At 48.9% G+C, this 19,026-nt stretch overlaps 1 protein-coding gene and 1 non-coding gene across 3 annotated transcripts in view; both read right to left on the bottom strand.

Annotated features, from left to right (window-relative positions):
• CS (citrate synthase) overlaps positions 1-18,654 on the bottom strand; it is a 32,378-nt gene extending 13,724 nt beyond the window's left edge. Inside the window, exons 1-3 of one of the 2 annotated variants that reach the window (XM_002711075.4) lie at positions 18,393-18,654; positions 1,505-1,555; positions 669-776 (exon numbers count right to left, since the gene is read on the bottom strand). In XM_002711075.4, the coding sequence (XP_002711121.1) occupies positions 669-776; positions 1,505-1,555; positions 18,393-18,434 (201 nt within the window). In that variant the 5' untranslated portion in view covers positions 18,435-18,654. Of the gene's footprint in view, positions 1-668; positions 777-1,504; positions 1,556-18,046; positions 18,270-18,392 lie in introns of those variants that run through there. The other variant, XM_070052405.1, reaches the window with a different exon arrangement.
• Positions 5,624-5,751, bottom strand: LOC127491225 (small nucleolar RNA SNORA31). The gene has a single exon (XR_007919815.1). It is a non-coding gene; the product is annotated as a small nucleolar RNA SNORA31 (small nucleolar RNA).
• Positions 18,655-19,026: the final 372 nt, after the last annotated feature.

Here is a 19,026-nt window from a genome sequence, read left to right on the forward strand (position 1 = left end):
AATAAAAAACACACAAAAGATGTGACCACAAGTCAGATGATTTAGGATGTAGCTTGCTTCATGAGATTTGGGATGGGAAATGGATTTTCTGACTTTCAAGACTTCATTTGGGGTAGGAATATTTCTGAGGAGTTAACTTACCAAAGAACTGAATTTTGCAATGAAGACTGCTAACACTGGAAATGAAATTTTTAAGTTGAAAAAAAAAATCACGATTTTTCTATAATGCTTCTACCTCTATTTGCTTTCTTTTCTTACTGTATTTTTTTTTTTCTCCTGTGACTCTTAATACCTCTACCCCATCTCCATCTTAACCAACCAAAGTAAACAGAATGAAATCTATTACAGGGGAAGGGAACAGAGACCAACAGCTAACAACTGCTGAAGAACCATCATCTGAGCTACTCCGACTATTAAGGCTGGGGAAAAGTCATCTTAAAGCTGGTCAAAAGGGCCAGCAAGGGCTATAGTTTAATTATGACTGGTATTATCACCAATGCAAAGAAGTGTGTAGGAATACAAATTGAATTTATCCTTTCCATTAGTGAATGAAACCATTAAGTTTGTAGAAAAGAGCAATCTAATTTTTAAGGACATCATAAATCACAACATTTCCTTGAAGCATATTACAGAACTACTTTTATTGGCCAGGACCCCACAATTCTTACCATGTCCACAGTGATTTGGCCCACCACTGTCTTGCCATGTTGCTGCCTGAAGGTCTTAATTCTGGCCTGCTCCTTAGGGATCAGGTCAGCCAACACATCTTTCAAATTCTAAAAGGAAAACAAAAAGTTCATTAGATTTCCTGCATAGCAGATGTGTGAAGAATTTAGCTCCCTCTATCTGCCAGGGAAGTCTGGTCAACTACTCTGTAAAGGTAAGCGTTAGAGAAGGAATGAGAAGTTACTGTTTAATGGGTATAGAGCTTGAGTTTAGGGAGATGGAAAAGTTCTGGGGAGGCATAGTGGTAATGGCTGCACAATAATGTGAATGAGGTTATTGCCAATGAGCTATACCCTTAAAACCATTAAAAAGGGGGTCAGCATTGTGGCACAGACAATTAAACAGTCCCTTTCAACACTGGCATCCCATTATGGAGTGCTGTTTGAGTATTAGCTACTCCACTTCTGATTCAACTCCTTGTTAATGCACCTGGGAAAGCAGATAACAGCCCAAGTGTTTGGGTCCCTACTACTCATGTGGGAGACCAGAATGGAGTTCCTGGCTCCTGGCTCAGCCTGCCCAGCCCTGGACATTGTGGTCACCTGGGGAATGAATCAGTGGATGGAAGCTCCATCTTTCCCGTTCTGTTCCTCTGCCTTTCAAATAAACAGACTTATTTCTCTATCTGCCTCTCTGTAACACTCAGCCTTTAAAATAAATAAATAAATCTTTCTAGGAGATATTCAGGGTAATAATGAGAGGCCAGGTGTCTGTCAAACTTTCTGTCCCAGGGTCATGCCGCCCTAATAATTCTCAAGTCTTCTTTTTAAAATCTTACCGTGGAAGAAGCACTAGCATGTCGGGCAGCAAGAACAAGACAGGATGAATTCTGCAAAGAAAAAACAAAATCTTATGTAGTTTACCCCTCGCTCTTTGTATTAACAAGGAGTTATGGCAACTCAGCTTCTTTCTCTCCACCTTAGTCTACTAGGACAGTTTGACATAAAAAAGCTAAAGACAGCAGCAGGTTTAACTTTGTTTCTTGTACCTGCAGCTTCACTAGCCTTCCCTGAAAACAAATGATTTTCCATCTTCTGGGTTCCAGAGCAGGTGTCCATCCCGATCTAATAGTTCTAATCAGTACCAAGGAGAACAACTGAGGAAACTGGCCAATCATGCGACACTGCGGGCGAATCACTCCAGTACCTAGCCTTCTGACAGCACTCCACCCCCCAGTCTAGGAACAGCCTACAGGCAGAAGGCAGTCTTTCACAACAGTACTGCTAAGTTTCCTAGAAAAAGCACACAGAAGACAGTGTATCTACAAAGAAACCGGCAGCAGCAGCAATAAAACTGGAAAATTTTCTAAAACACTGCAAAAGAAATTAAGTTAGAGTCATGTGTGTGTTGGGGGAGGGGATTGAGAAAAAAAAAGAGATGGAATAAGGACATTTTCAGATAAACAAAAATGAAGAGTTTTATCACCTATACACTAGTACTGAAGGAATTTTAAAATCTGAGAAACCGAGCCGGTGCCGTGGCTCAATAGGCTAATCCTCCACCTTGCGGCGCCGGCACACTGGGTTCTAGTCCCGGTCCGGGCGCCGGATTCTGTCCTGGTTGCCCCTCTTCCAGGCCAGCTCTCTGCTATGGCCAGGGAGTGCAGTGGAGGATGGCCCAGGTGCTTGGGCCCTGCACCCCATGGGAGACCAGGAAAAGCACCTGGATCCTGGCTCCTGCCATCGGATCAGCGCGGTGCGCCGGCTGCAGCGGCGGCCATTGGAGGGTGAACCAACGGCAAAGGAAGACCTTTCTCTCTCTGTCTCTCTCTCTCACTGTCCACTCTGCCTGTCAAAAATTTAAAAAAAAAAAAAAAATCTGAGAAACCAAGTGTGTGCGCACGTACAGGGAGATAATAAGAGTGCTCCTGTTCACTGATTTACTCCCACAGATGCGCACATCAGCCAGGGCCAAATAAGGGTACCAGAAACTGGGAATGCAGTGGGTAGCACGAACCCGATTACCTGAGGCATCACTGCCATCTCCAGTGCCTTCATTAGCAAGAAGCTGAAATTAGAATCAGGAGGAGGGGCTGGCACTATGGAGTAGCAGGTAAATCCACAGCCTGCATCCCATATGGGTACCAGTTTGAGCCCGGCTGCTCCACTTCCGATCCAGCTCTCTGCTATGGCCTGGGAAAGCAGGAGAAGATGGCCCAAGTCCTTGGGCCCCTACACCCACTTGGGAGACCCAGAAGAAGCTCCTGGCTTCAGATCGGCACAGCTCCAGCCGTTGCGGCCAACTGGGGAGTGAACCAGTGGATGGAAGACCTTTCTCTCTCTGCCTCTCCTTCTCACTCTATGTAACTCTTTCAAATAAATAAATCTTAAAAAAAAAAAAAAAAAAAATCAAGAGGCAGAACTCAAACCAAGGCATGCTGAGGTGACATATGGGTATCCTTACCCAGATTCATCACCAGGCCAAATACCTGTCCCACTCCAGGAATTTCTAAAGATATACTTCAGGAAAAAAATTATCCAGAAAGATATGTTTGAGACTCAGAAAAGCTATCTCCCATTACAAAGATAAATGGGTAACACCATTTAGACTAGTAATTAGGAATAAGGCCTTAGACAAGATTAACTTTTCTGCACCAGCTTATTATTATTATTATTTTGACAGGCAGAGTTAGTGAGAAAGAGAGAGAGAGAAAGGTCTTCCTTCCGTTGGTTCACTCCACAAATGGCCACTACGGCCGGCGCACCACATCGATCCGAAGCCACGAGCCAGGTGCTTCCTCCTGGTCTCCCATGCGGGTGCAGGGCCCAAGCACTTGGGCCATCCTCCACTGCCTTCCAGGGCTACAGCAGAGAGCTGGCCTGGAAGAGGAGCAACCAGGACAGAATCCGGCGCCCCTACTGGACTAGAACCTGTGGTGTCAGCGCTGTAGGTGGAGGATTAGCCTAGTGAGCCGCAGTGCCGGCCATGCACCGGCTTATTTTGAAAACAAAATTAGTCAAGGAACCAGCAATGTGGTATAGTAGGTTAAGCTGCAACCTGTGGCACTGATATTCCTTCTGAGCGAAAGATCAAGTCCCAGTTACTCCATTTCTGATCCAGTTTGCTGCTAATGTACCTGAGAAAGCAGTGAATGATGGCCCAAGCACTTTGGCCCTTGCCATTCACATAGGTGACTTGCATGAATCTCCTGGCTCTTGGCTTGGTCCTGGCCCAGCTGTGGCCATTCACTGACCCAGCTCATGGAAGATCTAACTGTTTCAAATACATTGACAGAGACAGAGACAGAGAGTATGCTACAGCAATCTGTTCTTTTCCTCTGCATTGAATTTTTTGATAAGATTTATTTATTTTATTTGAAAGGCAGAGCTACAGAAAAAGGAGAGACGAGGCAAAGAGAGAGATATCTTCCAATGATTCAATGCCCCAAATGGCCAGAATGAGTATTAGCTGAGTCAGATCAGAGCCAGGAGCTTCTTCCAGGTCTCTCACATGGGTGGGAGGGGCTCAAGCACTTGGGCCATTTTTGGTTGCCCTCTCAGGTGCATTAGCAGGGAGCTGGATCACAAGTGGAGCAGCTGGGAGTTGAATCAGCACCCAAATGGTATGCTGGTGCTGCAGATGGTGGCATAATCCACTATGTCATAGAGTCGGCCCCTAAAAGGAATTTTTATCCTTTTAAAAATGTATTCAGAGGGCCCTGTGCAGCGCTGACATCCCATATGGGCACCAATTCTGGACCCAGCTGCTCCACTTCCAATCCAGCTCTCTGCTGTGGCCTGGGAAAGCAGTGGAAGATGGCCCAAGTGAACCAGCAGATGGAAGACCTTTCTCTCTGTCTCTACCCCTCTCTGTAATTCTTTCAAATAAAATGAAAAACAAACAAACAAAAAGCCACAAGTCTAGTCACCCAACTGCCTTCTTTCTTAAAACAAAAATCTATCTGGGGCCCGTGATGTAAAGCCGCCGCCCATGATGCCAGTGTCCCATATGGTCATTGGTTCGTGTCCCAGCTGCTCCACTTCCATCTAGCTCCTTGCTAATGGTCTAGGAAAAACAGCAGAAGATGACCCAAATACTTGGGCCCCTTCCACCCATGTGGGAAACCCTGATGAAGTCCCTGGCTCAGGGCTTAAGCTTGGCCCAGCCCTGGCTATTGTGGCCAAGTGGAGAGTGAACCAGCAGTTGAAAGATGGATCTCCCTCTCTTCCCTTCTCTCTGTAACTGACTTACTTTCTTGAAAGTCAGAGTTACAGAGAAAGCAGAGGCAGAGAGAGACAGATAGACAGATAGCTTCCATCTGCTGGTTCACTCCAAATGGTCACAACAGCCAGGGCCGGGCCAGGCCAAAACCAAGAGTTTCTTCTAGGTCTCCCATGTGGGTATAGGGACCCAAGCACTTGGGTCATCTTCCACTGCTTTCCCAAGTGGATTATCAGGGAGCTGAATTGGGACTCGAACCAGCACCCATATGGAATGTCAGCACTGTAGACGGTGGATTAACTGTAACTGACTTTCAAATAAAATAAATAAATCTTAAAAATAAAATACAATACAATAAATCAACCCAGGGAGAGCGCTGTGGCACAGCAGGTTAAGCTGTGGCTTGGGACAACCACACTCCATACTACAGTGCCTGGGATTAAGTCTTGCCCTGCTTCCAGTCTAGCTCCTGCCAATGCATCAGGCCCTAATACTTGGGTCCCTATCACCTACTTAGGAGACCAAGATGGAATTCCCAGCTCCTGGATTCAGCTTGATGTTGCAGGTATTTGGGCACTAAACCAGCAGATGGAAGATTTCTCTGTCACTTCGCCTTTCAAATAAATAACTTAAAAAAAAAAAAAAAAAAAAAAAAAAAAGGTACCAATCCAAAGCCAAACAGTGCAAAGCAAGCTAATGTGTTCCTAAAGCAGAGTCAACTTTTTTTTTTTTAAACAAATGTATTCCCCAATTCAATCTGGGCTGCCACACAGACAGACAGAAAGCGCAGGGATTTTTCTTTGGCATCCCAGTGCAAACCAAAAGAACAGCAGCAAATTGTTCAAGGTCTATCAGTGGATGCAGCAGTCAACCTTTTAACCAGGCTGTCCTTAACTCCTTTTATCAACTTCCTAACCAGTCTCCCTAGCGTGCTAAGGACCATTTTGAGCAAGTGGGCAACTCAAATAGTTCAAGCCCACTAAATCTACATGGGGTTAATGGGACGATGAATTCAATATTAATGGAACAACTCCCCCTTTTCCTACTAGTCACCAAACAATGGACAAAGGAAAATATGTGAATGAGACCCCAATAGGCTGCAACAGCCAGAGCTGTGCCAATCTGAAGCCAGGAGCTTCTTCCTGGTCTCCCACGCAGGTGCAGGGGCCCAAAGACTTGGGCCATCTTCTACTGCTTTCCCAGGCCATAGCAGAGAGCTGGATTGGAAGTGGGACAGCAGGGTCTCGAACCGGCGCCTATAGGATGCCGCGCTTCAGTCAGGGTGTTAACTCACTGCACACAGAGCCATCCCCCCGCCCCCTTTAAAAAAACTTATTTTGTTTGAAAGGCAGAGTTACAGAAAGAGGTAGAGAGACGGAGAGGTCTTCTATCTGCTGGTTCACTCCCCAAATGGCCATTATGTCCAGGGCTGGGCCAGGCAGAAGCCAGGAGCTTCTTCCAGGTCTCCCACATTGGTGCAGGGGCCCAAGCACTTGGGCCATCCTCCACTGCTTTCCCAGGTACATTAGCAGGGAGCTGGATAGAAGTGGAGCAGTCACAGGCCGGCGCCGCGGCTCACTAGGCTAATCCTCCGCCTAGCGGCGCCGGCACACCGGGTTCTAGTCCCAGTCGGGGTGCCGGATTCTGTCCCGGTTGCCCCTCTTCCAGGCCAGCCCTCTGCTGTGGCCAGGGAGTGCAGTGGAGGATGGCCCAGGTGCTTGGGCCCTGCACCCCATGGGAGACCAGGAAAAGCACCTGGCTCCTGGCTCCTGCCATCGGATCAGCGCGGTGCGCCGGCCGCAGCGGCCATTGGAGGGTGAACCAACGGCAAAGGAAGACCTTTCTCTCTGTCTCTCTCACTGTCCACTCTGCCTGTCAAAAAAAAAAAAGAAGTGGAGCAGTCAGGACTTGAACCAGTGCCAACATGGGATGCCGGCACTGCAGGCTGGGGTGCCTGTCCCTCTTCATTTATTATTTTTTTTAAAGATTTATTTATTTGAAAGGCAGAGAGTCACACAAAGGCAGAGACAGAGAGGTCTTCCATCCTTTTTTTTTTTTTTTTTTTTTTTAAGATTTTTTTATTTGAAAGTCAGAGTTGGCCAGCGCCGTGGCTCACTAGGCTAATCCTCTGCCTGTGGCGCCGGCACCCCGGGTTCTAGTCCCGGTTGCTCCTCTTCCAGTCCAGCTCTTTGCTGTGGCCCGGGAAGGCCCAAGTGCTTGGGCCCTGCACCAGCATGGGAGACCAGGAGGAAGCACCTGGCTCCAGGCTTCGGACTGCCGCGGTGTGCCAGCCACAGCACACCGGCCATTCTGGGGGTAAACCAACGGGAAGGAAGACCTTTCTAACTGCTTGTCCAAAAAAAAAAAAAAAAAAAAAAAAAAAAAAAAAAAAAGTCAGAGTTACAGAGAGGAGAGGCAGAGGGAGAGGCGGAGGGGGGAAGGGGAAGGAGAGGGAAAGGGGGAGGGGGAGGGGAGGAGGGAAAGGGAGGGGGAGGGGAGGAGGGGAGGAAGGGGGAGGGGAGGGGGGAGGTGGGGGAGGTGGAGGGAGGAAGGAGGAGAGGAGGGGGGAGGGGAGGGGAGGAGGGGGAAGGGGAGAGAGAGGGGGAGGGAGGGAGGTATCTTCCATCAGAGGGTTCACTCCCCAACTGACCTCAACAGCCGGAGCTGTGCCCATCCAAAGCCAGGAGCCTGGAGTTTCTTCCAGGTCTCCCACATGGGTGCAGAAGCCCAAGGACTTGGGCCATCCTCTACTTCAGGCCAGGGCGTTAACCTGCTACGCCACAGCACTGGCCCCCAATCCTCTGTTTTACTCCCCAAAAGGCTGCAACAGCCGGAACCGTTGAAAATATCATCCTTCATCATCTTTTTATTTGAAAATCAGAGTGGCAGAAAGAAAAAGAGAGAGAAATGTTCCATTTGTTGGTTCACTCCCCAGATGGGCACAATAGTGGGATGGGCCAACCCGAAGCCAGGAGCTATGAACTCCATCCAGATCTTTCATGTGAGTGGCATGGGCAGGGAGCAAACAGAGCAGCTGCTACTTGAACTGACATTCTACATGTGATGCCGATATCACAAGCAGCAACCTAACCCACTGTGCCACAACATCAGTCTCTCTCAGTAAAAATCTTAATTTTCTTTGTAGACAGCTTCGGGTTAGTAACCTAACCAGAGCTGATCTTAGTCTATCAGCAACACTTCTTAGGTCTCCGATTTACAAAGCAATGAATGCTAGATTGCCTATGTGGTAACAGAATAAAGCTAGTATATTTCTATGCTTCTCTGTCACTTACTGGCTGTGCAATCACAGACAAAACCACTTAATTTTCCTGCGCTTCAATTTCCTTATCTGTAGAATGGGAACAATAACAGTAACTACCTTGGGACCAGTGCTGTGGCGTAGCAGGTAAAGCCACTGTCTGAAATACCAGCATCCCATATGGGCGCTGGTTCAAGTCCCGGCTGCTCCACTTCCGATCCAGCTCTCTGCTATGGCCTGGGAAAGCAGTAGAGGATGGCCCAAGTCCTTGGGCCCCTGTGGACCCACATAGAAGAACAGGAAGAAGCTCCTGGCTTTGGATCAGCTCAGCTTTGGCTATTGCAGCCATTTAAGGAGTGAACCAGTGGATGGAAGACCTCTCTTAACTCTTTCAAATAAAAAAAAAAAAAAAAAAAAAAAAAAGGCTAATTTCAGAGTGGCCAAGTAAAGAAAATGAAATAATTCCCACGAAAGCACCTAGTACAGCGGCTTGTATATTGCCAAGTTCAACAAATATTTGTTTCTTATGGGGCTGGCACTATGGCTCAGTGGGTTAAGCTGCCACCTGCAGCACCAGCATCCTATATGGGTGCCAGTTTGAGACCCGGCTGCTCCACTTCCGACTGAGCTCCCTGATAATGCGCCTGGGGAAGCAGTAGAAGATGGCCAAAGTCCTTGGGCCCCTGCACCCCCATGGGAGACTTGGAAAAAGCTCTTGGCCCCTGCCTTCAGACTGGCCCAGCTTCAACCATCACGGTCATTTGGGGAGTGAACCAGCAGATGGAAGACCTTTCTTTTCTGCTGCTCCCTCTGTGTAACTCTGCCTTTCATGTGAATAAATAAATCTTAACAAAATTCTAGTTTCCTATCTAAGCGCCTCCTGACTGAGACGTGAGATCTGAAAGAGGAAACAAATTTACCCTAACCTCCACCAGCACAGCAAATAAATCTAGACAGGAGATACTTGAGGACTGTTGCACACAACGCTATATACTTCAAGCTGCTTAATAGCTCTGTACAGTACATTCAGGATATACTCACTGATGGAACAGGCAGATTACAAAGCTCTGATTCACACTTGAACTTCCACCTCCCAGCTCCTCCCCTAACCCTGGAGGTGTGGCAGCTGGGCGTCTGGTCCCATGCCACTTACTGAAACAGCAGCTGGCAGGTGAATCAGACAGTAATCTCAATAGGGAGAGATGGAGTTGTTTCAAAAGAGGCCAGCATTGTGACACAACGGGTTAAGCCACAGCCTGCAATGCTGGAATCCCAGATGGAGCATGTGTGTCCAAGCTGCTCCATTTCCAATCCAGTTCCCTGCTAATATGCCTGGGAAAGCAGCAGCAGATGGCCCCAGTGCTTGGGTCCCACCACCCACATAGGAGACCCATCAGAAACTCCTGGCAGGGGCCAGCACCATGGCTCACTTGGTTAATCCTCCGCCTGCAGCGCTGGCATCCCATATGGACGCCAGGTTCTAGTCCCAGTTGCTCCTCTTCCAGGCCAGCTCTCTGCTGTGGCCCAGGAAGGCAGTGGAGGATGGCCCAAGTGCTTGGGCCCCTACACCCACATAGGAGACCAGGAAGAAGCACCTAGCTCTTGGCTTCGGATCGCCGTAGCTCCGGCTGTGGCAGCCATTTTGGGGGTGAACCAACGGAAGGAAGACCTTTCTCTTTCTCTGTCTATAACTCTACTTATCAAAAAAAAAAAAAAAAATCTCCTGGCTTCTGCCTGGCCCAGCCCTGGACATTTTGGGAGTGAACCAGCAGATGGAAGATCTCTCTTCTCCCCTCCCCAACTCTGCCTTTTAAATAAATAAAAATAGGCCGGCGCCGCAGCTCACTAGGCTAATCCTCCGCCTAGCGGCGCTGGCACACCGGGTTCTAGTCCCGGTTGGGGCGCCGGATTCTGTCCTGGTTGCCCCTCTTCCAGGCCAGCTCTCTGCTGTTGCCAGGGAGTGCAGTGGAGGATGGCCCAAGTGCTTGGGCCCTGCACCCCATGGGAGACCAGGAAAAGCACCTGGCTCCTGGCTCCTGCCATCAGATCAGCGCGGTGCGCCGGCCGCAGCGCGCTGGCCGCGGCGGCCATTGGAGGGTGAACCAACGGCAAAAGGAAGACCTTTCTCTCTGTCTCTCTCTCTCACTATCCACTCTGCCTGTCAAAAAATAAAAAATAAATAAAAAAATAAAAAAATAATAAATAAAAATAAATCTTAAAGGCAAACCAAAACATAAACAACAAACAAGGGCCTGGTTTACAAAGTCTGACAACCAGGATTCTCTATAGGGTGGGAGTGGGGGTATCAGAATTACTAAGAGGGTCTGCATACCTTACATGTTGCCATTCCTCATAAGAATTCCTCTAGTGAGTTTGCTATTATTGACAAAAGTGAACTGCAGCTCTCAAATGTGCTGCGATGGAAAATTATAAAAATTCAAAGAACCTTTGGTGCCGGCATTATGAAGCAGCAGGTTAAGCCATTGCCTGTGACACCAGATCCCATACTGGAGCACTGGTTCAAGTCCTGGCTGCTCTTCTCCTGATCCAACTCTCTGCTAATGCACCCTGGAAGGCAGAAGATGGCCCAAGTACGTGGAACCCTATCACCCATGTGGGAGACCCACTTTTGAGTTTCCTGACTCCTGATTTCAGTCTGGCCCAGTTTTGACAACTGCAGTGGATCTCTCTCTCTCTTCCTCTTTAAAATAAATCTTAAAAATAAATAAATAAATAAATAAAAAGAACTTTTATCTTAAAGGGCCAGAAAGGAAAAAAACATTAATTAGTACACCCAGGAAATGCTGTCAAAGACTTGCCTATAATAATGAAGAGTATTCCTGGAAGAAGGTGTTGCCCAAATCACTTACCAAGTATCCAACAATTACTCCTCTTTTCCCCAAATTCTGCGAACAAAATAATCTTATTGGATAACCATTTACTCAATAATGCAGTTGATTCCCTGTTACTCCTCTTAGCCTATTACCATCAGGCCACATCTACCATCTTTACAGGGGAGCAAATAAATGTTCTTTGATTCTGCACCCTAGGCACATCTAGACCATGTCCTTGCCATATACCTAGGAGCAACAATATTGAAACCTTGAGAGAGATGCTCATGATTTTTAATAGGCCCTGGTCCTTTGTCAACAAATGACTGGAGCTTGCCAAGCCAGCAGCAGTAGCTCAGCCAACACACAATGAACTAATAATCAGTAGGAAGTATGTTATATTACAGAGGTTTCCAATGCAAAAGGACAATTTACATTAACAAAGGCTCTTCTCTCTTCAGAACCAGGTCAGAAAACTAAAGCCATTTAACCTCTGCGTTCCACATGGTGACACACTGGAAGTTGGCCTACACTATTCAGTCAGGGCACTTAATAGCCTTAACAGAGCAGTCTTCAGATTTCATGCTCTGATCCATCTCATACTCATAGGAGTTTTCTTAATACTTTTACCTAACAGGGGACAGCCTTGTGGCACAGCTGGTTAAGCTGCTGCCTGTGATGCTGGCATCCCAAACTGGCACCGATCTGAGTCCCAGCTGTTTCACTTACCATCCAGCTCCCTGCTAATGTGCTTGGGAATGCAGTGGCAGATGGCTCAAGTGCTTGGGCCCCTGCCACCCACATGGGAGACCAGGATGGAATTCTAAGCTCACTGAGGCTGTTTAGGGAGTGAACCAGTGAATAGAAGATCTGTTACTCTTTCAAACAAATAATCTTTAAAAAAGAAAAAAAAAAGGAAAGAAAATAGTTTTACCTATCATTTTCCAACGTCTCTTTGCTCAAGGTACACTGATTCATTCAATGGGGAAGACCACAAGATATTACTTGAAGTTCAGAAAAAACTCAAATCCTAAATTTTCCTTTCAACAGAAACTCTTACCACTCTCTAACTAAACAACTATTTATTAAACACCTACTTTTATGCATACACTAGTGGATTAAAGTGTAAAGGATCAGAAACTTCAGTTCTCTGTAATCAAAAACCATTCTTTCACATGTCTTAGTTCTTACATGTTTTGGCTCCAAGGATTGCTTGCTTCTCCAAGGATTTACATGAAACTTTTCCCAAGGTATTAAAAAAAGTGTGGGCCGGCGCCGCGGCTCACTAGGCTAATCCTCCGCCTTGCGGCGCCGGCACACCAGGTTCTAGTCCCGGTCTGGGCGCCGGATTCTGTCCTGGTTGCCCCTCTTCCAGGCCAGCTCTCTGCTGTGGCCAGGGAGTGCACTGGAGGATGGCCCAGGTGCTTGGGCCCTGCACCCCATGGGAGACCAGGATAAGTACCTGGCTCCTGCCATCGGATCAGCGCGGTGCGCTGGCCGCAGCGCGCCGGCCGTGGCGGCCATTGGCGGGTGAACCAATGGCAAAGGAAGACCTTTCTCTCTGTCTCTCTCTCTCACTGTCCACTCTGCCTGTCAAAAAAAAAAAAAAAAAAAAAAAAAGTGGGGGGGGGGTGTCGAGGAAGAAAATTCTAGAGAAACCTGACTAAAACATTACTGCTTAGGGCAGTTAACTTTTTTTTTTCCGACAGGCAGAGTTAGACAGCGAGAGAGAGAGAGAGACAGAGAGAAAGGTCTTCCTTCCGTTGGTTCACCCCCAAAATGGCTGCCACGGCCGGCGCACTGCGCCAATCCGAAGCCTCCTGAGGAGCCAGGTGCTTCCTCCTGGTCTCCCATGCAGGTGCAGGGCCAGGGCCTAAGCACTTGGGCCATCCTCCACTGCCTTCCTGGGCCACGGCAAGAGCTGGACTGGAAGAGGACCAACCGGGACAGATTCTGGCGCCCCAACCGGGACTAGAACCTGGGGTGCCGGCGCCACAGGTGGAGGATTAGCCTAGTGAGCCATGGTGCCCGCTAGGGCAGTTAACCTTAAAAAAAAAAAACTGAGAGACAAAGCTCCCATCCGTTGGTTCATTCCTCAAATACCTTGGAAGGCCAAGGTTGGGCCAGGGCCAGAGCCTACCAGTGTCTGCTTTAGCAGGAAATTGGGAGTCAGGAGCTAGAGTGAGCATTAAACAGATATGAGACATGGTATCTTAACAATTTGGCCAAATGCCCATAGCAAGCAGTTTTTTTTTTTTTTCTTAAGATTTATTTGAGCCGGCGCCACGGCTCACTAGGCTAATCCTCCGCCTTGCGGCGCTGGCACACCAGGTTCTTGTCCCAGTCGGGGTGCCGGATTCTGTCCCCGTTGCCCCTCTTCCAGGCCAGCTCTCCGCTGTGGCCAGGGAAGTGAAGTGGAGGATGGCCCAAGTACTTGGGCCCTGCACCCCATGGGAAACCAGGATAAGTACCTGGCTCCTGCCTTCGGATCAGCGCAGTGCGCTGGCCGTGGCAGCCACTGGAGGGTGAACCAACGGCAAAGGAAGACCTTCCTCTCTGTCTGTCTCTCTCACTGTCCACTCTGCCTGTCAAAAAAAAAAAAAAAAAAAAAAAAAAAAAAAAAAAAGATTTATATTACTCCTCTTTCAGTTCAGCTCTCTGCTGTGGCCCAGAAGGCAGTGGAGGATGGCCCAAGTGCTTGGACCCTGCACCCGCCTGGGAGACCAGGAGAAGCTCCTGGCTTCGGATCGGCGCAGCACACCGGCTGTAGCAGCCTTTTGAGGGGTGAACCAACAGAAAAGGACAGACCTTTCTAACTCTGCCTGTCCAAAAAAAAATATATTTGAAAAGCAGAATGACAGAAAACGTCTATCTGCTGGTTCACTCCCCAAATGGTCACAACAGTAGGTCTGGATGAGGCTGACGACAGGAACTTCACACTGATCTCCCACATGTGTGGTGGGGGCATTAGTAGAAATCTGGATAGGAAGCAGAGTAGTTGGGACTCAAAATGGAGCTCCACTATGGGTTGCCAGCAGCAAAGTGGGGCCAAAGACTAGCCCCTGAGACAGTTATTTTTGAAGCTGATTTTTTTTTTTTTTTTTTTTTTTTTTTTTTTTTTTGGGACAGACAGAGTGGAGAGAGAGAGAGGTCTTCCTTTTGCCGTTGGTTCACCTTCCAATGGCCGCCACGGCCAGCGCACCGCGCAGATCCGAAGCCAGAAGCCAGGTGCTTCTCCTGGTCTCCCATGCAGGTGCAGGGCCCAAGCACTTGGGCCATCCTCCACTGCACTCCCTGGCCACAGCAGAGAGCTGGCCTGGAAGAGGGGCAACCGGGACAGAATCTGGCACCCCGACTCGGACTAGAACCCGGTGTGCCAGCGCCGCAAGGCGGGGGATTAGCCTATTGAGCTGTGGCGCCAGCCTCGGTCACTCCACTTTCAATCCACCTCCCTGCTAATGGCCTGGGAAAGCAGTTGATGATGGCCCAAGTGTTTGAGCCCCTGCACCAATGTGTGAAACCTGAAAGTACCTGGCTTCGGCCTGCCCCATTGCTGGCTGTTGCAATCATCTGGGGAGTGAACCAGCAGATGGAAGCTTTCTCCCCCCCCACCTCAAATAAATAAATCTTTAAATAGCAGCATAAGGGGTTGGCGTTGTGGAGCACAGGGTTAAGCAGCCACCTGAGGAGGCTCAGCTGCTCCACTTCTGATCCAGCTCCTGCTAATGCACCTGGGAAAGCAGCTGAAGATAGCCCAAGTGCTTGGACCCCTGCACCCCTGTGGGAGAGCCAGAGTTCCAAGCTCCTGACTTTGGCCTGGCTAACCTCAGCCATTGGGGCCATTTGGGGAGTGAACCAGAAGATGGAAGCTCTTTCTCTGTTTCTCCCTCTCTTGCTAACTCTGCCTTTCAAATAAATTAAAAATAAAATAAAATGACAGCATGCGCAAAGAAATACAAGGACAGGTAAAAAACATTAAAAGATGCTAACAAAGAGCTATTGTTAAAGTTGCTTCACTACTGTTTTAAATTTCACATCCTACTCTAGAAAGCACTGACACACAGAGCAGATGGAGTTACTGTGACTTTTCTGATACACACCGAGTCCAGTTTCCGGTCTACTACCCAGCTTGGATTCTAAGACCGTCAGCCCTCCTTTTATTCTGTTTATTTCTCCACTGCCCACCATACTGTCCTAACTGCCACCCTGTGCCCAGGCATCCACTTATCTGCTACTATCTAAAAACCACTAATAACAAATGCAATGAATCATCCCATCACCGGCACACAGCAAGCTCTTCCCGCTTCCCCCCAGTCTCTGGCCCTTCTAGTAATCATCAAGGAATCACCATTACTTTGCGTAGGCTGATAAAGTAAGGGCACAGAGATCTGAGCCCTAGTCTTTGAAATTCTGGGCTGTGAGTCTATCTGAACATCTCATAGGAAAAAACCTGCTCAGTCTTGCTGAATCCAATTTAATACTAGGACTTAAATACTTGTTAAAAATTTGCAGGGGGGCCGGCACCGCGGCTCAATAGGCTAATCCTTCGCCTTGCGGCGCCGGCACACCAGGTTCTAGTCCCGGTCGGGGCGCCGGATTCTGTCCTGGTTGCCCCTCTTCCAGGCCAGCTCTCTGCTGTGGCCAGGGAGTGCAGTGGAAGATGGCCCAAGTGCTTGGGCCCTGCACCCCATGGGAGACCAGGATATGCACCTGGCTCCTGCCATCGGATCAGCGCGGTGCGTTGGCCATTGGAGGATGAACCAACGGCAAAAGGAAGACCTTTTTCTCTGTCTCTCTCACTGTCCACTCTGTCAAAAAAAAAAAAAAAATTTGCAGGGGTGCCGCAGCTCACTTGGCTAATCCTCCGCCTGCGGCGCTGGCACCCCAGGTTCTAGTCCCAGTTGGGGCGCCAGATTCTGTCCCGGTTGGTCCTCTTCCAGTCCAGCTCTCTGCTGTGCCCCGGGAAGGCAGTGGAGGATGGCCCAAGTGCTTGGGCCCTGCACCTGCATGGGAGACCAGGAGGAAGCACCTGGCTCCTGGCTTCGGATTGGCGCAGCATGCCAGCCGTGGTGGCCATCTGGGGGGTGAACCAAAGGAAGGGAGACCTTTTTCTCTAACTCTGCCTGTCAAAAAAAAAAAAAAATTTTTGCAAGGGTATTAAGTGCACTGAAAAGGAACCACTTGTATTCACTATCTTGAAAATGTCTAGGCATAACCTAAAAACATTTTTTGGTTGATTCCCTCAAAGTTTCAAATATCCTAGTGTGGAGGAGCAAATCTCAGGAGTACAAAAGTAACTCGCTTTCAGTCAGGATTGACTAAACATGTTGACTTCAAGAGTTCAGAGAAGCAAACTGGTGCCCTATTCTCCAGTTCCCAGCCCAAATCGAAACCCAGATTATCTGCGAAAAGACCTTTTTTAAGTCATAAAGCTGAGGCACCCATAGCTAATACTAAGGTGACTCCTTAATATTAAATCACTTGAATAAGCAAGACAAATAATCTCAAGGCTCCGATTTGGCTATCTCTCCAACTCAGGTGTTCATATGAATTACCCAACAATGGGTAGGGTGGACAAATAGAACAATGACTAGCACTTTTGTCTCCTAGCAAGGTTAAAAATGAAACTATAGCCGACCTTGAAAATCAAAGTGGTAGTGATCAGTTCTCCCAGATTAGGAGACTACTCACAAGTAAAATGTATTACCAATTACAGCTACCAATTAAGCTGCAGGCTAATCTAGAAAGCTCAAGCAGGTGCTAGCAATGCTGACAAGCTGAAAGGCTTCTCAGTATCCTGATCACATCACTCAGTTTTCAAGAAATTTCCACTCCTAAGCTTCTAGGGCTTTGCTAATTTTAAGGGTCAAAATCTTTTTAATAGTTTCCAATTTACGGGTTTCTGGGATCCTCAGGTCCATCTATAAAGTAAACAATGACAGCCACAACTGTGTAGCTCTGTCATCTCAAACGCTCTCTGAGCTTCCCAACAGGCTTAAAAGACAAAATGCATTCAAAAAGTAAATCCAACGGCTTTCTCAAATTCAAATCCACTGTAGTGTTTAGACACTCTGGTGTAGGTTAAGAGCTCTGGAATGAGCTAATTTTAGCGTCCCCTATTCTGCCCAAATGCTATCTAGAACTTGCTTCACTTCCCAAGAGGTTTTCTTACACTGTTCCCTGGCCTCAGGAGAAGCAACAGCCAAGCGAGACAAGTATCTTTCGAATGATCAGACTCTACCTTGCCACTGAGTGCCTGGAAGAACCCTAAGGTAAACCCTAGGAGCTTCACTTTACCTCTGCCAGCTCTGCAAGACAACACACAGCAAACCAAAACCATTCTAAGGCTCTCCCTTCCCTCCAGGTGCCCAAGGCTTTAAAACGCCCGCAGCCGAAAGTGCAAACTCTGCCCACAAGTCAAGGTCACCTGTGGGAAGGTCCCGGTTTGATCAGAGAGCCAAGACTCCTCAGCACAGCAGTTTCCGTTTAAAGAGCCCTGTTACCCGGAGCCAAAAAATGCTGGCAATTTTAACTTGCAGCACCATTATCCGGAACAGTTCTTATTTCTGTGACCCAAATGTTAAGTAAAGGTCCCTAAAGAAAGAGAAAGTTCTCCTGGGTACAGCAGGCTGCATGAAGTTCAACTGCAAAACCTGGGCGGGCAAGTAGTAGGGTTGGTCATGTGACCTTGGCATTCCGAGCCCTGGCCGAGTATCTTCATTAACTGGCTTGCTGTTCGGTGCAACAACCTTTCTGGTTCTTTCTCCTATCATGTGAGAAATCAAGCAGGTTTTATAGGAGTGCTCCACCCTGCCCAGGCTCCTCCTATATATTAAGAGTAAGTTCCAGAGTCCCAAGGACAAAGAGGACCTGAGGGTCCCACTCCTCTGGCCGACACGGCACGGCCACGGCGTGGTCACTGAAGGCTTAAGTGATTGTGCTGAAGAAACAGAAACGGGTAGCTCGGGACCTGACAACGCCCTCCCTACTAACCAGAAGCCAAAATCGGCCATTGGCCCTGCTCCGACCCCGGGACCGAGCGGACGAATCTGCTCACACCGACCCCCACCTCCGAAAAGATTCTTCCCCTAACTCCAGTGGAAGCACATCTCTGTTCTCTAGTGGCGGCTCCCTCTCCCCTCAGCCACGCGAAGTTGACAGCAGAGTCGGGCCTCCTCACTCGCCTGACACTGCAGGCCGGGGCGCACGGCGTTCACCTCACCCCCGGGAGCCCGAAGGGCAGCGCAGCACATGGCCCTGGGAGCTCTACGCAGGACCGGCGGCCAGCCAAGGCCAAGGTCCCTTTAAGGCGCGCAGGGGTGCGCAAGGGTGTGGGCGGGAGACCCCGGCGCCCGAGGGCCTGCGGCCGCCTCAGCCCCACCCTGGGACGCCGTGCTCCCTCCCTGCTTGCTCACCTTGGCTCCCAAGAGCCGGGCGGCCGCAGTGAGTAAAGCCATGGCAGGTGAACTCCGGGATCTGGTGGGGAGGGAAGATGGGGAGAGCGCTGCGGCAGGTACGGGAGCCGCAGCTGCTGCACCAGAGGCCGCGCCGACGGTGGACAAGGTTGAAAGGAGGCGGCTGAGGGAAAGGGTAGACGAACCGGCGGCGGCGCCCAGCCCGGGGTCCTCAGCGAGGACCCGCCCACTGCCCGGAACTTGATCCCGCCCCCTCTCAGGGGACTCGCCTGGGGCTCCACCATTGGCTTGGTGCGGAGGAGGGGCGGGACCTGAGCCGCTGACAGTAGTTGGGGCGAAGAGGATTGGGTCGTCCGCTTTAGGCTAATTAAGTGTGGCTGCCGAGGATGGGGGAGGGAGAGTAGGTGGCTAAGCGTGTGCCTGAGAATTCAGTTAACTTCCTTCTTTGGGTTTCCCTTTGCCCTTAACACATTTGGGGTTGATTGTAATGGTAATGCTAAAGAAAAAGCTCCAGCACTCAGGCTTTGAAGGTCCTCGGGAGCCAACTCCTTAAATATGTCATCGTGACAACTGATATTTGCTCGTTCCCCCTGCACTTTGCCTTGCTTCCTTGAATAATGTCTGGTTAAAGACT

Source organism: Oryctolagus cuniculus, chromosome 11, assembly GCF_964237555.1.
Source record: "Oryctolagus cuniculus chromosome 11, mOryCun1.1, whole genome shotgun sequence".
NCBI lineage: Eukaryota > Metazoa > Chordata > Mammalia > Lagomorpha > Leporidae > Oryctolagus > Oryctolagus cuniculus.